The sequence below is a fragment of the Corvus moneduloides genome, chromosome 9 (assembly GCF_009650955.1).
Source record: "Corvus moneduloides isolate bCorMon1 chromosome 9, bCorMon1.pri, whole genome shotgun sequence".
In the NCBI taxonomy this organism is placed as follows: Eukaryota; Metazoa; Chordata; class Aves; order Passeriformes; family Corvidae; genus Corvus; species Corvus moneduloides.
Genome location: NC_045484.1, coordinates 9,387,057 through 9,404,180, shown reverse-complemented (window position 1 = coordinate 9,404,180; position 17,124 = coordinate 9,387,057). Strand labels below are relative to the sequence as shown.

Genomic DNA, 17,124 nt, shown 5'->3' with positions numbered 1-17,124 from the left:
GACCCCCCTCTCCACCTATTTGCATGCACACACGAAGCTATATAAAGAGCAGTAATAGCCTCATACATTAAATTAGTATTTGTTAGTACAGCCATTCCGAGTCATTTCAGATATTTGGACTCAGTCTGTTCAGTGTAGCTTCAACCTACTGACTTGCCAGACGAGATGTTCGTGTGGACCCAGTTGCTGAAACGATGAAAACAGACTTTAGCTCTAAACTGTGCTACTCTCCCATCTGACGGATGTTAACACACAAATGAAATCCATTTGGATGTTTTTTGTTACCAGAAGGCTGCGCTGACGTTCAAATGATCTAAATCTTAGCATCTGGAAGCCTGTACAAGCATCTTTTTGGAATAGGTTTCAAGACATTTCGTTCAGCCCAAGCTGAGGAAGGATCAAAATGGGACACCAGGAAACTGACAACAGTTTCCCATCTAAATGAAACTGGCTGTTTCCTTTGAAAACACTAAAAAGAAAAAAAAATACCTCCCCTCAAGCCTTTCTATTTACTACAGTCTCCCCGGGTAACCCCAAACCCTCCCAGCCAAGGTCCATCACGGAGCTGCTGCACGGAAGGCATAGGGATGTCCCGAAGGCCACCACCGCCTGCGAGTCCCCCCGCTGGCAGAGAGCTCCGCAGGGACAGCAGACCGGCTTCATCTCAGGAATACTTTTGTGCTCGGGATTCGTTAATGTTTTCTGGGTGCAGCAGTTCATCGACACTATGATAGAACATGTTATGTGAGTGCCATTCAGCCTTAATGAAGATCTGTGGGAGAAGTCGTGCGAGACAATAAATACAGCAGCCCGGATGTTGGTGACTTTAGCAGGAAATAAAGGAGGGCTCTGTGTTAATGAAACAAAGATGTGGGAGCTCCTGGCAAAGGCCTCGAACGTACAGGAGTGCTCAGTACCTTCTGGGTGCTCATGAATATCTGTGGTGTGCGTTACACTTCATAATATGTTTGCAAACAGAATTCTTTTTTCTTTCAAAGGTTTTTACAAACTTGGGTACCAAACAGACCGATGCTCAATCAAATACAAAGAATTTAAATTATTCAGGAACCCAAGTGATTCTGTGGAGCCTTTCTTTCTCCCATCCCCCACCTCAGTGCCGGGGATTTAATCCGGTAGCAAGTGTGTCAGGGAGCCGCCTCGGCCCTGCCCCAAGGCGAAGGGGTCATCTCCCGGGGCCGGGGGGCTCGGAGACCCGCGGCGGAACGCCGCAGCCCGGCCCGGCCCGGCGGCGGCTTCCCCGCCTCCCCTCGGGAGGGCTCCGAGGCTGGGCCCCGCGCTGGTGCCTAGGCATGGCCGAGCTCACTGTGCAGAGACATGGGAGCATCCTCCGGAGCAGTCGAAGGGGATGGGCTTATCCCAAAGGGCGGATTTTCCCGGTACGCGGCGGGAGCGCTCCGCCACCCCGGACATCTGCCTGTGCCGGTGAGGAGCTGCAGCCGAACTCAGCGGTGCTCACAGTGCACACACAGCACACAGAACACAGCAACACACACCGCAGCACACAGCAACACACTCCACAGCACACAGCAACACACTCCACAGCACACAGAAGCACACTCCACGGCACACAGAAACACACTCCACAGTACACAGCACACAGAAACACACTCCACAGCACACAGAAACACACTCCACAGTACACAGCACACAGAAACACACTCCACAGCACACAGAAACACACTCCACAGTACACAGCACACAGAAACACACTCCACAGCACACAGAAACACACTCCACAGTACACAGCACACAGAAACACACTCCACAGCACACAGCAAACAACACACTCCACAGCATCGCACATCACAACACACAACGCCGTCCGTCCCTGCCGCTCCCGCCCTCTCAACAGCCCAAACTCCTGGGTATCAATGATTTTTGGCCATCACGTTGCTTACAAAAGTAACATTAGATACACCCGTGGGATTTACAGATCGCATATGCTCCCTTTCTTAGTTTCTTTTAAAGTGAAAATAATGTATTATGTGATTGTAGCCCGTTACCTGCAGCGCAAAAGAAAGGGAAAGGGATTCAATGATGCGCTGTCGAAAACACACGTTCACATATGGTTCAGTTCGTGGTTTATGACAATTAAAATGCATTCACTGGGAGCCAGGATCAGGTACAGCAAATGCCAGTGTTCCAGCAGTGGAAGCCACAAAGAGATGGTGGGCTTCAGTTTCGCAGCCGCTCTTGCAGAATGAAAAAAGCTAATAGTCAAACATTAAAAAAAAAAAAAAAAAAAAAAAAAAAGAGTTGAAACGCTTCTTTTTGGACTCGTCTTTCACATTAACTTGCTCATATGGACACTGCAGAAGAAATAAAACAAGTCCTTATTGCATTACTCGGTAATCAGTATGGAAAAGCCCAACCCTGCTTATGGTTAACAAGAATTGTTAATGATATATAAATCATTTGATCTATCGTGCCCTCCAGTCTTAAAGGAAAATAATGGCAACCCCAAGCAAATGGTCCTAATTAGTGTCCAAGAAACCACTTCCTAAATGTATCCTTCCAACTCATTCCAGTTTGACTGTCCATAACAATCTTTTGTTCTTAAATCCCTTTATTTTGTGTGTAACTGCAAAAATGCTCTGCATACTGGTGCTCCAAAAATAGCTCATTTCAGGGCAGAGACCAGCACTGGGAGCAGGAGGGGGACCGAGATGATCCCAGTCTCTTGCTGTTGCCTGTAAATACGTCCCAATCATTTGAAATTGTATTTCCCCAAAGCCTTGCCTCCTGACAAGTCTCCGTAGAGAAGTACCAAGGGGGAAATCATCAAAAAATCGAGTCACTGCTGGCACTCGGACTGCAACAAAAATCTTGAAAAGGAAAAACCAAAACTGGATCCAGAACCTGACCGTACATGTTCGAGCTGCCTGTCACATGCTTTCACCCGCTCTTTCCACTGTTTCCAAGTGTGATCTGTAGGTTAAATGTACCGTGGTATAGCTATAGATACCACACCTCTTCTTGTACCCAGGTGAGGATTCAGTCACACCCTGGAGGAGTAACGGAGCTTGGCCAGTGGGTTGTTGTGGCCTTGATCTTGTCTCCACTGAAAGCAGCACAGCTCTCACTGTTTGCTCCCTCGGAGGCCTCTTTCTCTGATGTACAAAATACAAACTGCTACTTCTCATTAGCTGGAGTACCAGATCCTGTTGCTTCATGAAAATCATCCACTCTTCCACCGAGTCCAGCACCTTCTGTCACTTTTCTATACCATAACTACTCTATCGCAAAACATTCCTAAAGTTTGAATCAGTGCTGAAAAGCTGAACTACGTTGGACACAAAACGCGTCTTGGTCCCTTGGTCCTAGCATTTGTTGTTGGTTTGGTGTGGGTTTTTTGTTGGGGTTTTTTTTTCGGTTGTGTGTGTGTGGTTTTAGGGTTTTTTGTTGTTGTGGTTTGGTTGGCTAGTTATTTTTGTTTTTGTTTTTGTTTTTGTTTTTTTTTTAATGAAAGCTGGAAGGAAACAGACTTTCTGGCATGGGTTCTCTTCCTAAACGTGATGGATTTGCCAAGGGAAATAGAACTTCTATAAAATGACAGTCAATTAAATAGCTGCTGTGTAGTGCTCTTTATGCTATTTCCAGGAGATAACGCTAATGGGAAATGCTGCAATATTTTAACTAAGAAAATCTGTCAACGACCTTCCCTAGACTTTAAATGTCCTTGACTCATTTAAAGTCACGGTAAAGCACATAAGATGGGTTGTCAACTCTTACTATCCCAGCATAAACAATTTTACTAAGTCGCGGAGACAACATACAAGGTGATGCCGAGAGGTTTCTTACTCACGTGTCTGCACGCAGAGCCACAGCAGTTACCCCTCTGCGAGCGGGCAACTTCGGAGAGCACCACAGCTCCAGCAGCTGCATCCACTGCGCTCTGCTGGCCAGCCTGAAAGCAAAAGCAACCAACCTCGGCTTTCTGGAGCCTTCAGCTCTTTCAGGTTTCATATTGCAAGCGAGTTTGATTTTGTCCTCTTGTAACTGCTTAAACGAAACACGCTTGCTTGGTGATGCATGATTAAAAGCGTTTATAAAGAAATTATAGTCTGTTGTTCACAAAACTTGGCAAACGAGGATGGGGACAGGTTACAGAAGCGACTGCAGCGGCTCTAAGGTAACGTTTGAGTGCAGCCACAGCCTCGCCGTTCCCCCCCGTCCCCTGAGGACGCCTCGCAGTGTCCCGGTGAGCCCGAGCCGTCCGTGCGGCGGGACGGGGACGGAGCGTGGACCCGGGGGGAGCGGGGCTGCGGGGCGGCCACAGAAGCGCTGGTTTCGCCGGGGACCTCTGGACATTCACACCTCTTTCACTTGTGACCTTGTCCCCTAGCTGACACTATTTCCTCCTCTCTTTCCAAATTTCAGCTCCTCGAATTTCACACTGCAGGCAGTTACCAGAAAGCATTTGACGTATTTTACTGCTTTTCAGAGATCCTTGATCAAAAGCAACGTTTATCCCTCCAACCTCCGCGCTCTGAGGTGCCCTGCGGTGGCCAGCCCGGGGCCACCGAGCCTCTGTGCGCAGGAGAGCAGCGAAGGCGCCGGGGAGCGGGAGATGCTACCGGGGAGCGGGACCGGGAGCGGGACCGGAGTCACTTAGCACATCTGCACGCTGCTGCCGGGCGATTATCAGGTCATTTCTTCCGTAATGCAAACCATGCGCTCCCGTATCACATCAAACCTCTAATTGCGAGCGATGCGTTTCGTGTCGGAGGTAAGCGGCTGCCCCCGGCCGGGGCCCGGGGAAGCGCCCCGGGCAGAGTTTGCGGGGCGGCCGCTTCTCCGAGCCGCGGCGGCGGCTCCCGCGGAGGCCTGGAAGTGCCGGTGGGGATATCTCCGCCTGGGCGTACGCGGGGTCGGTGGCAGCCCGTGTCTGTCCCGCCGGCGCCATCCCCAGCGGCACCTCCCGGCCGCTCGGTTGCTGCTCCCGAGGGAAGCGGCACCTCGGAGCGAGAGCGACGGAGCCCCCGCCCAGGCCGGTGGCCGTGCTTAGGTGTGTGGGTGTCTCTGTTTTAGCGATGGGGGTGTCTAACGTAGCCGTGCTCCCCCGGGATGCCAAATGCCGCACACCTGGAGCCACTGCTAGCAAGGACTCCCCTAGTCGTGGTGTGCTTGAAATCAGTGTCAGTGCAAACATAGTTTGTGCTCTGGTATATTTCGATACCGCTTTAAACTGCACAGTTACACAGCTTCTCTTTTCCCATACCTGCCTCCTTAACCTATTTCTTCTGTGAGTCCAGTGTCGGTTTTCAGCACAGTCTCAGACTGTATATGGTGTTTCTCAGCAGATAGACTCTTCCAGATCTCCTTCTCAGGTCTTCTGCCTCAGCCCCATTCCCAACCACAATGCCTGTGATGAAGCATTTCCAGCTTCCTTGTCCCAGGTTTCTCAGTCTCGACACTGAGAGTTTTTGCCACAGACAAGCATCTCCAAAAGCCCAGAGCAGGAGCTGAGCAGCTCAGGCGCCTTGGTGGAATTGAAGCCTTGCTGCTGGACTCTTTGTCACCAAACGTTTTGTTCAGCCTTTTCTAGTTACCTACATGGATTTTGACCTTTTTCTGAAGTTGTGGACTCAAGGTGACCCATCTCCCTTTCTGGTTGCTCTCCTGTTGCCCATTCTGATGCAGTGTTTACCTCCTCACTCCTTTCTTTTTTTTTTTTTTGCCTTCCCAGACATGATGGTTCTCAGGGAACACAGCTGCTCATCAGATGTCCCTTTATTCCTCCTCCATGCTGAGTGTCAGTTTGTTGCCTCGGTTGAAGTCTACCCTCTGTTCTCTCCCACTAAAGTTCAACCCTTTCTGGTTCTGTGTGTAAATCAGACACTTTTCTCTCCCATAAGCTCTAAGGCCAGCAGGAAGTGCAGACAGCACCAGAGAAAAGCCTTCTTTCACTGATTCTAGACCCAGACAACCTAGGAAGACCTGAGAAAAGTCCAGAAGAAAATTTGCAAATGAAGTCATGCTTTACCCTGAATCTGAGCATTTCTACTGGGATAATCAGAGAATGTAGCTGCATGTATTCAGCAGGTACAGCAGGACATAGGGGTATTTGCAAGGCATGGCTTCTTACAGTTTATGACTTGGCCAAATTAGGATACATTTTCACATATTTGGCAAAAGTCACATTCCCAACACACAGAGCCCCTAGCACAATATCTCCCTACCAAGTGCACTGCTGCTCCAGAGCGGGGGACACAAGTGGTGCTTAAAGTCTTTGGAATTACTGATGTGAACACAACAAACTACTTCTTTTTTTCACAGTCTTATATAAACTTATAAGTATATGTATATACAAAGGCTATATCTTTCTTGGCTAAATTTTTGTAAAACATTTACCCTAAAGCAGAGGAGTCTCGAAAACAGGAGCTTAATTTATTAAAAATTATAAGAGTTCTAAGGAGCTGAAAACAATGCAGCTTTACAGATAGTGAGATACTGGCTTCACTTAAAAATTTATGAAAAGTATATTGTTCAGCAGCAGTGAATAGGTCTAAATAATTTTCTTTATGATTTACTGGCTGTATCAAATTGGTTTCAAGCATTTAACTTTATTTATAAATTCATGTAGTCTTCTATGTGGTGCCTCGCAGGATCCAAAAATGTGTACAAATATTGTGCCCAATCTGGAAGCTTATTTTCTTTCGTAGCACTGTGTTTAGTTGCTTGATGTATGCATCATCAGTCTAGTTCATAATTTATATAAATTATGAACCTTCCACCTGATGTTGCATTCCATGAATCTGTGTTGTTAAAACTAGGCTCTAGGAAAATAATCAAGGAAATCGGCATTTAACCCAGTGGTGTAATCTTAATTCACTTGACATTAACATCTTAATTTATAAAAGGCTGTGCAGGTTCCCTTCAAGCTCCCAGTGACTTCACTGATGCAAATCCTGCAGTGGAAGATGAGACCCAGCTCTCCAAAGCTGCAGCCCCACAGGAGTCCCCTGGAACACCTGTACCTGACTTCAGTGCACACATCGAGTTCTCAACAGCCACAAAGCTCTCAACTAACTGAAAATCTATACCTTATATACCACATTATTGGGATTTATTTGGAAAAATGGTCTTCAGGATAAGTATTGCAGCTGAGTTTGGATGACGAAGAGAAGATTGAGAAGGCATCTGGTAGAGGGGGTGTTGATGGAGTGCTGAATGACAACCACTTATTTTGTCCTTACAGATTGAGTTGGTGGATTATGCTGTTTAGCAGTTCTGACTATAACAACAAATAATGATTTAAGAAAATCTGTATATACTAAAATGTCACAAGCCGAAGATACATTGGTTTTCCAGCTGAGTAGCCTATTTTATAGGCGTGTGAGTTATATATCTCAGTTAACTGAAAGCAGTAAAACTAGACCTGCTTTTGCAGATGTTGGTCCCAGTTCCATAATACTGGTAGGATTCAACTTCAGTAGCAGTTTGATAAATTCTCATTTTCCAATGAAAAAATATATTACAAAAATGAGGAGCCAGTTTTCTTCATTTATTCCAAACCATCAAACCTCTACTTTATGAAATAGTTCACAAGAATCCGCAGGTAAGGCCTGTAGTGATCCATTTGTCCACAAGCACCTGGAGGTGTGAGTAAATTGCTTATTTTCAGAGAATAACTGGTAACGTGTTCTGAATATACAGAGCAGGCTCTGACTGACTGGTGCTGACTTCAGTTGTTGCAGACAGGAGGACCCAAACAAGTGAAGGCAGAATGTTCTGTCACAGGCTTTAGCTGCAACTTTTTAAAATTCACATGGACAAGAGTGCTTTGTTAACAAGGATTTTAAATCAGTTTCAGTGGTGAAATTCAGAAAGGAGAGTTGTGATAAGAATCTGAACTCTTCATTTCAGTGCAAAGATGCTGCTGGAGTCTATTCTCACGTGGCCGTATATTCCATTAGGTTTGTGTTGCTGCAAATGCTGAGATAATGTTTAGGGCACAGAAAAGGGACCCATACAAAAGGTCATATAGCCCCTGTATGGCTGAAGAATATAGGAGACTTAATTTTCTGTTGCAGTCTACTGAGTCCTCCAAGATGATGGGAATTTTTTGGAAAATTGTGTGGAATTAAGTCTTTAAACAGTTGAGCTTCCTTAGATCTGTTGCAGAATGCACCACCTTTGCAGCACATTTTGGGAGCAATGGGAAGGAGTGTGGTCTGTCAAGAAGAGCATCCTCTGCAGAGTCTCTGTTAGGGCATGTCCGTGGGAACACATCTTGCTTTGCCACCTGGTACCTCCACACACAGCCCAGAAAACTGGCATTTGTAAGAACAGTGAGCAGTCCCAGAAATGGTTTAACAAACTCTTCGAACGGGCAGCCTGGGATTCTGCTATTTCTCAGTGCCCATGGCAGGGGCTACCCAGGCATGAGGTGTGCAGTGTTTTGCTGGGACTAGTGCTTGTTTATGGGCTTTCCATACATGTGACTTCTGAGCCAAAGCACCACACATTTTTACCTACTTTTGTCATGGTTCAATTGCTTTCCCGTTGTTTGGCAGCTTGTCCAAGGCAGCAGTCCCTAAATAAGGACATGTTGACAAGTTGCACATCATTTAGCCCTCTTCTCTGGATGTTAGGAGAGTTTCAACCTTGAGTAAAAGAGCTCTTCCTATGGCTTTGCAATTTACTTAGTAGAGTATGTTCCTTTCTAGTGGCTGGCTCTAATTTCCTTCTGTATTTTTTCCTGTGTTCTATGGAACATAAATCAGTATTTTTTTCAAATCACAATTACAGACAGAAAGCCATCTGTGACAGACATTTGGAGAACATGCAATGTATCTTATTGAGCATCTTTTAATAGACTCTGCATTTTTGTATGACTAACCTTTCTTTGAAGAGAATTAGAAATTTTTGTGAAATGCTTTTTAGTGAACCTTCTCACATTCTCAGCTGTCTACGCTAGATAATGTAGTCAGCTGTGAGTTTAGCAATGGCAGGTATTTTTAAACCCAGAAAGGAAAACAGCCTTTCAATTTCTATGTGCTGATATATTAGAAGGCACATTATAACACTAAATAGAGCATCTACTACTACATGGTGTGATGCCGTTGTGACATCCGAGCACAGTAACAACAAAGTAATTAATGAGCATGCAGATAATATACAACTTAGCTTTGTTTAAGATTGATTATCTCTGCTACTATCTGACTCTGGTTTCTCTCTTGGTGTTCCCCTCATCACCACTGCATTCTTATCCAGAGAAAAAACAGGCAGCTACCTGGTTATGAGAACCTGATACCTGCTAATGCTGCCTTGCTCCATCATGATGTAAGGCAATCTTAGCGAAAATGAGAATTAACTCTTGAATATCATCTCAGGCCCGCTGACTATATCAACATAAATCCTCTGCACAGTTCCTCATGAAAGATAAGATTGCCCAGTGCCTATGGAGCACTTTGAGGTCAAGGAAACTGGGAAAGGGGAGCAGTCTGAAATGCTCAGGGGTCTGAGGGATTGTTGTAGTGTCAAATTCCCCTTAGCAGTAACAACCACTGTTATTTTTACCATGAGCTATCAAGGAAAGGAAAGAGCATAATAGGGAGATTGCCATTACATCCATGATTACTCACTGCTGTGCCTTTTCCCTTGACTTAATTTTTCTTGTGTTTTGTAAACTTACCTCCTTTCTCGTTTATATTAATGTACATTTATGGTGCTTAACTGTTAATAGGAAACTACAATTTTAAGATCAAAGAGTAGCTAGCGAGTCAGAAGCACTTGTTCAAGAGTTGGTGATTGCAGTAATTTGATGTTATGTATTGCACGTGCAATCACCAACATACAAAATTACAATATGAATATTAGCTAATTGAAATGCTGAATATGGTAGCCTTTAATGGCAAAGGTCTGATTTGCTTTAGCCTCTGTTTCCCTCTGTGATTCATTGCTTTTTCTCTAGCACATATGGAGGGAGTCCAGTGCAAGAACTAGCATTGGCATTTCAAGGACTTGGCAATTTTGTTTGTACAAGGGATATAGGAATGTAAAAGGCTCCACTTGGGAAGAGAGCCTCTTTCCTCTGCAAGTTGGATGAAGATTATGTTCTCTCACAGGAAAAAAAATCTTCTAAAACTGTTTTTTAAGGATTATAAATGAGGACACAAATTAAATATTTGTGGGTACTTCTAGAAGACGTAGAGTTATCATATAGTTTTAACTCCAGTAAGGAAAAGATACAGCACTTCATAGGTTTTTCTATGTCTTTCCTAGAACAAAAGAGTTAAGCTAATTATTTAACCAAATTAAAAAAAAAAAAAAAGGCCAAAAATAGCATAATTCAGTCTACTTCAAACTAGCATTGAACTTTTTTTCTTTATCCGTGACCTGAAGTAGCAATTAGCATAAACCAACATTCATGTAATATATGGGCAGATAAAAACCAACACACTTGTTTTTGTGATATGAGGGGTGGATTCTGTCAGGAGTGATTTCTGCTGAGCTGGAAACACCATTTAGAGGTGCATACAGTAGACACATAATCGATGTGATCTAGAATCTGTTGACTGAAGTCACCCTGCTGCTGCGTGCAGGGATTGTGTACATGTTTGTCCATAGCTCCTTTCCACCCCTGCAAGGCAGGAGGTGGGAGTATCCTACCACACCTTCAGACTGAATGCCTTATTACCTGTCTTCTGCTGGGACCTATGGATAGCAAGAAACATATTTTTATCAAGGGGTGATAGTTCTGGTGGAAGCCCCAGTAAAAAAAGGGATTTCTACCACATTGTTTTTATCCCAAACCAATGGTACAAACCACCTCACATTATTATATGGCAGAAACCTCCAATTACTTGGATGAAGTCACTTACTGAGCAAGACAGTGAAGGCTTTCCTACAGGAGAGAATGCAGGTATATAAGCTAATTTCAATGGTAGGCAGAGCTGGAGAAAGTACTCTGGGGGATTATTCTGTGTGTGCATATATGGGACATACATGGGTTCTCCTGAACCTAAAGAAGGTGATATAAAGTATGTTTGGCAGCTGAGGGCACCAACAAACCTTCATGCCCCGAATAGCCTCAACCTGGGCACCCTCTCACCCCCTGCCCCTGGGGTGAAGGGCTCTCTTTAAGCTCAGCCCAGGGGGTCTCTCTGTGTCTCAGCTGTGTGTAGGTGTGATGTTATCCTAAAGGAACCACATCAAGATTTCTGCTACTAAGAATGTTTGTGATTACTGGGCTTCTTTTTAATTTTATTTGGAAGAGTGGAATATGTGTGTTGGTGGGTTTCTTTTAGGAGAGAAGCTTTTGGGAGTAAAGTATTGTAAAACTATTTTGTTTTCATAAATAATCCGTTGAACTCAGCTGCCTTCACCTGCAATAGCTGTAATGGCAGCATGCTTTTTGCCTTTAAGCAAAAGATACTGGTAAACCCAGATAAAAATACCAAGCATGAGGACTTTCATCTCAGAAAAAACTAAAACTTTTTCTTAGCTTCTGCCTCCAGTGGTAGGCTTTCATGGAGTAATTTTTCTTCAGTGCTGTAGGTAACTTTCTGCATTGAACATGTGGGTACCCACAGTGGTTGCAGGGAATTAGCTCTCTTTTAATTGGGTTTAGCTTCCTCACAAGACTGACTTTCCCTTACTGTAACTCTGATGCCCTTATTCAACCTGTTTATCTCTGATGACACTGGAAAAGAAGAAAAATATCTTGGATGATGTTTGAACCAGGCTGATTGTCATGTACGAGCTGCCGCTGACTGCGGCTGGCATGGAGCTGAACTGAGGTCTGAGGGGGTTGTGCCTCACACCTAGGAGGTATGGAATGCTGTTCCTGTCAGCAGTGGGACACAGCTTCTGGTCCCCATTTGGGTCTGCATTTAATTTTGAGTGATTCTTCACCTAATATTTCTGTGCTTTAAAATAATGAGTGATTAAAAATGGTTGCCTTGAGATAATTATCAAATATTTGCTGATGACATGATGATGATGAAATTATTGATGGTTGCATTGTTTTTACAAATCTCATTTCAGTGGGGATGTCACTTTTGAAGCCTTGGAAGCTAGGAAAACAAGCACAGAGCCTTTGTTGTAGCTCTCTTCACCCAGACCTGTGCCAAACATCAGCCAAAGGCTTTATGTGCACTGCAGGTTGTTGAGTGCAGCTTCTTTTGAGTGCTTGTTTATGACTTACCAGAGCACTGTAAACAATCATCTTCATGTGATCTAAACTGATAAATATTAACATTAACTTTTATTGCTTATGCCTGGGAATAGTCTAATAAACCAAAGTACTGGTCTTATCCTTTATTTTTTTTAGTTTAGCTAAATGGAAAGGAGAAATTTGAAGATCTTTTTTTACTCTACTTTTCAAAGACCTAGAGTCACTGTTGGTGTGAAGAGCTTGTTTGTGGCCTACAGAGTCCTTTTACTGTTTCTTGGCAGTGCTGTTAATGCTTTCTCATTTGCTCCTGTACATAACCTGTGAGGTCTAGGATCTGGCATATGCCTCTTGCCTGAATTCTACCCATGTGTGGCAAGAGCTTTACAGAGCAGCCATACAAACAGATAAAGCTCTCAGCTTGGATAGTTAGGTGTCCTTTCTTTCTAACCTATTCTGGATCCTTGTCTCTAGAGAGCTCTGCTCCCTTTCCTTGTTGCATACAGGATTAAAAGCCACCTGCCTGATTGGATCAGTGAAATTCACTTAGCTCTTACTCAGAGGGATCAATATTTGCCAGTAGAGTATGGATTTCATATGCATGCTACCAGCTTGATACAGAAGAGTTTTTTTCCTTGAGGTAATGCTCCAGGGTAGTGTGCATCACAAGCTCTCTTGCTGTGCATATGAAGAAACCTAAACCAAACAGTTTTGTAGAGGAGTAGTATTGTATAACAGCAACATAGGAAAGAAATCTTTAGCTAAAATGAATATTGTTGTTTACTTGAGAAGCACAAGTCCAACCTTCCCCACTGCCTGTCTCTGTTGGTAGCTATTTAAGAGATCTCAGACTCTAGGGTGAGGTTTGAGTGGTTATTAAGAAGAGCTATTGCATTTGTAACTAACGCATAGTCTTTGTTTTTTCTTTTATTATTAGGGAACAGAAAAAAACCCAATTGAATAGGAATAAGTTAATTTGTTTCTTTTGCTGCATGAAAAAACCCAAAAAAAACCCCAAACCCATAAGGGTTAGGAAGATAACAGCTCTTTATTCATTTTCTTAGCCGATTAAAAACAAAGCACCTACTAACCAGAGTGACTTTTGTAAAATTCCCCATATAGGGCCCAGTTTCAACTCCTCCAAGACCTCATTCTCATTGCCTTTAATGGGGTGAGTGCAGCCTTGTGTGAGGAAGGACAAGGCCAGGCACAGCAGTGTGCCAAGGCACGGAGGGTTTAAAAGTTTTCACGTCAACTTTGAATGTCCCTTCTGTTTTCTGGGCTCTGCCTCTTCAGCTGTATGACAGTGCCACCTCTGTATGACAGAGTATGAAAAATCAGGTTTTGAAGAGCCCCTTGATTTTTCATATCCAGTTTACTTCTAGTAGCTCAGCACTGTTGTAAAGTTATGTTGCTCATAGCATGAGTGATGCCAATTATTTCTCTTTCTCTATAGAGAATGTACTTTAAAAACGTCACATGAGCATTTAAAAAGCAGTAGCCCAAATTAATTCATGTTTGATTATAGTCCAAAAGATAGCATGCCAATGCTGAGTTTGTAGTAACCCTGCACATTGCTTAAATAAGGAAGATTTGGACTCATAGTAATCTTGGACTATGCAAGTGTTTGTGTCCCTTTTGCAAGTGCTAAGTAACCAACTCATAAGTGGAAAGTTTGTTGCTCGCTGGTTAGTGTGTTGCTAGCTAAAGATATCTGTTTTAACAAAAAGTTCTCATTTCCACCATGCAATGTATTGCTGCATTACATTGCTCAGAATGATGGGGAAAATAATTCCCAGTAGAGAAAAACTTCTGATGTGCATACAGTGCAGGAGACTGAGTGCCTGAGCTTACTGACCCCGTGCCCTGTGGGGGCTCTAGCACTCCCCACAGCCAGGCACGGCAGAGATGAGACACACTTCACAAATGAAGAGATTTTGGCAGTGGATGAAGTAAAGGCTTAATGGAACACTTCTAAAATCAGCTCCCTGAAGTTTTGAAATGTGTGAGCATTTTGAGAGCTGGAAGCTCTTAGTTCACTTGCTCTTGTCTAAACCACAGGTCACCTCCAGTGAGGAGTTATCCGTGTTATCTGGTGGGGTGGGGCTTGTGTGGGGGAGCAAGGAGCATCAGCCCTCCACAGAGATGGAAGAGAGACACTACAGCAGTGTGTCCCAGCCTGCTGGGAACTGGAGAGGGCAGGGCTTGACAGGCTCTGGTGTAACATGATAGGAACATAATTTTAAGATATATAATATTTGTTCTGCCACAAAAGCAAACCTTTCATTTCAGACGTAATATTCATTCTGGGTTGGTTGAAGACTCGGTGCAATATGCTGTATATAATGCTTCTGTGTCATGATCTGCCATAGCAATGCATTCACAAAGGGAGAGACCAAGGACTGCACACCTCAGCCTTGGGGCAGGCTTTCCAATAATTCTCTCAACCATCTGAAATTATTACTATTACCCATGGCAGATTGATACTTACCCAAAAAAAGAGATTGGTACTTACCCAAAAAAAGAGATATTTGTATGTGCTTTTGAACTGCAGCTGTCTCTGCCGTGAAATATGATTGTTTAAACACCAAAAGCACAATAGAATAATTAAAATAGCACTTGATCTCCGTTTGACTTGGACTGCATGAGGAGTTGCAATGAAAAAAACCCTCAAGTGACTGCTTTTCAGAGGTGCTGGTGTCATGCTTTATAGATGGGGTAAAAGACTGCTTGTATTAAAATGTGTGAACATGGACAGGAGATGCTTAGTTTTGGTTTGCTTGTTTGTTGTGTATCTCAGTGATTTGGCTAGAAGGGGCCAACCTTCCTAAGCAATCTTCTCTTTTCAGGCAAAGGGAATTGTCAGATTGATGGAGGCACTTGGAACAATGCAGTCAAGGTCCTCCTTCACAAAGGTTTGGAATGGAGCCAAGCTTTTTGACTGGATTTTAAATTCATACCAGAAAGATGTACGAAAATTATGACAAGCTTTAAGAACCTAAAGGATTCAAATCAGTAAATGAGCTTATAAAAAGTTAAAAGAAGTAGGGATCCTCCCATTTGAAAGGTAATGATTTTGAATTTCCTAGACTTCCTCCAAAAACTCTGCTGTGAGCTTTGCTTTTGCTCAGTTCCAGGAAACAAACTTGGATGAGGTTAGAGTTTCTTTAGGACTGGGATTTAGAATACTTCTGTGTAGATTAACACTGGCAATTACACATGGTAAACTGAACCATAAAGAAAGTGTTATTGCTCTCTGATGAAATAATTTCAAAATCCAGTCTTGGTTTTAAATTTTTAGTGTTGGCAGCAAAACTGCTTCATGGGATGGAAACACAATTGCAGCCTTTGAACTGCATTTTTTCTGACTTAGAAGCACAAATACAGGTTTTTTTAGCGGACTGACACCTGGAAAGGCAAAAGGTCTGATCTTCCTGGCCATCTTTAGACTTAGTATGGAAGGACTGTATTAACCAAGATGGTTTTGAGCAGAACCTTGTGGTCAGGACAAGTGGTGTTTTAAGGCACGAGGACAACTGGTTATATTTAACAGACTTATGGTTCCCCTTGAGTAGCATGTGCAGAATTGCTCCCTGTTTAGACACCTACACTGCACATGCCCATACCTGACCTGCTGGCTACTCTCTTTGTAGTGAAGTGACTGTACTCTTCTGAAGTACAGATAATCTCTCTGAAACATCTGTCCTCTAATCAAGTTGTTTGTGCTTTTGAGGTGCTTGTTTCTTGCCCATGGATGATAGACTGATTGTCTCCCACTTTAGCTGTGGGTTTTCTGAGGTCTGCTGTTCAGGGAGATGTGATTCCACCCATCTTGTCCTTCCTATTGTGTGCCAAGTATGCTGACAGCCTGCTATTTCAGTGTGCTGGATGTTTCAAAATACACTTTTTTTTGCTGCTGTAATTATAGCTTAGGATGAAAATGAATGCATTTGGTCCCCTGTGTTACCGGGGAACTGTTTTGACAGCAATGCTTCAGCTGGACATTGAACCTTGGGATGAGCATGTAAATCATCTCAAAACAAGCAAGACGTCTTTAGCCAGTGTCATTTTCTGCATATAAGGTTTTCTGGTTATTAGGTGTTCACTGGTCTAACTCCTTAATTAGGGTTTTTTTATGCATTAGAAGTGTCTGGAACATAGGTAAAAAGCAGGGGCACATGAGCCAGATGGAAGAGCTCAGGAATGCCATGCCATCCATGAAGCGTGGGACTAGGAGCAAATTGTGGGAGAAGCACAGTAATGAACATTCAAGGCTTGCATCGTGATGCAAAAAGGAAAAAAAACAGAGCAGGAAGGGAAGATTCATAATGGAAAAAGCAATATGCTAACCTGCCAAAGTTAGCTTAAAAGGAGTGATTTTATGATGGCAAATATAACTGCCACAGCAAAGCAGATTTCCCACTCTGTGTGGGAGGTTTCCGTGCCGTGGTGAAACACTCCTCGAGCTGCATGGAATTACAGTCTGGATACTGTGTGTGTGGAGGGGTTCCTCTAGGTTGTGTTGGTGGGACTGATATGATCTGGGAGGGTTATACTGATGTAAATGAATGCTGATTTCTGGGAGTCATAAACCAGCTTGTGAGCTGCATGACTAGGACTTCAGCACGCCTCGACAATAATGAGAGAGACAAACCATGATTCAGCTCTAATTTATGCCAGTTTCACATTAGTAAGTCAGCTGACAGCAGTGGAATTAGTCCTGAATTTTTGTGATATAAAATCAGAACCAAGAACAGTTCGTGTTCTTGGAATTTGGGCTTCCACACCACCAATTTGTATCACAAAGACTACATTATTCAGGCACGAGTTGTTTCATATTTAATATCATATTACATATGTCCCTTGATGAACAAAGGACTGTAATGTAATTGGGTTCAACCATCAGGTTAAACCCTCAAGAGAACAGAGTTCAGGCTGTTAATAAATTACTGCAGAATCCTGACATAAAATTGAAGGTTGGG

At 43.5% G+C, this 17,124-nt stretch overlaps 1 protein-coding gene across 1 annotated transcript; it reads right to left on the bottom strand.

The window, feature by feature from the left end:
- Window positions 1-1,972: 1,972 nt before the first annotated feature.
- C9H1orf53 (chromosome 9 C1orf53 homolog) lies at window positions 1,973-4,332 on the bottom strand. Its single transcript, XM_032118252.1, has 3 exons — window positions 4,130-4,332; window positions 3,827-3,965; window positions 1,973-2,330 (listed from the first exon to the last, which is right to left on the bottom strand). Exons 1-3 carry the CDS (start codon window positions 4,330-4,332, stop codon window positions 2,232-2,234), a joined length of 441 nt encoding a protein of 146 aa, XP_031974143.1. The 3' UTR covers window positions 1,973-2,231.
- Between the last annotated feature and the right edge of the window lie 12,792 nt (window positions 4,333-17,124).

What these genes read in the sequence shown, in the direction of transcription:
- C9H1orf53 (XM_032118252.1), bottom strand. Translation starts at nt 4,332, where the DNA reads ATGTCCAGAGGTCCCCGGCGAAACCAGCGCTTCTGTGGCCGCCCCGCA. An exon ending in GAGCCGCTGCAGTCGCTTCT is followed by an intron (nt 3,966 to 4,129) that starts GTAACCTGTCCC and finishes AAAGAGCTGAAG; the next exon opens with GCTCCAGAAAGCCGAGGTTG. An exon ending in GTGGCTCTGCGTGCAGACAC is followed by an intron (nt 2,331 to 3,826) that starts GTGAGTAAGAAA and finishes TTTCTTCTGCAG; the next exon opens with TGTCCATATGAGCAAGTTAA.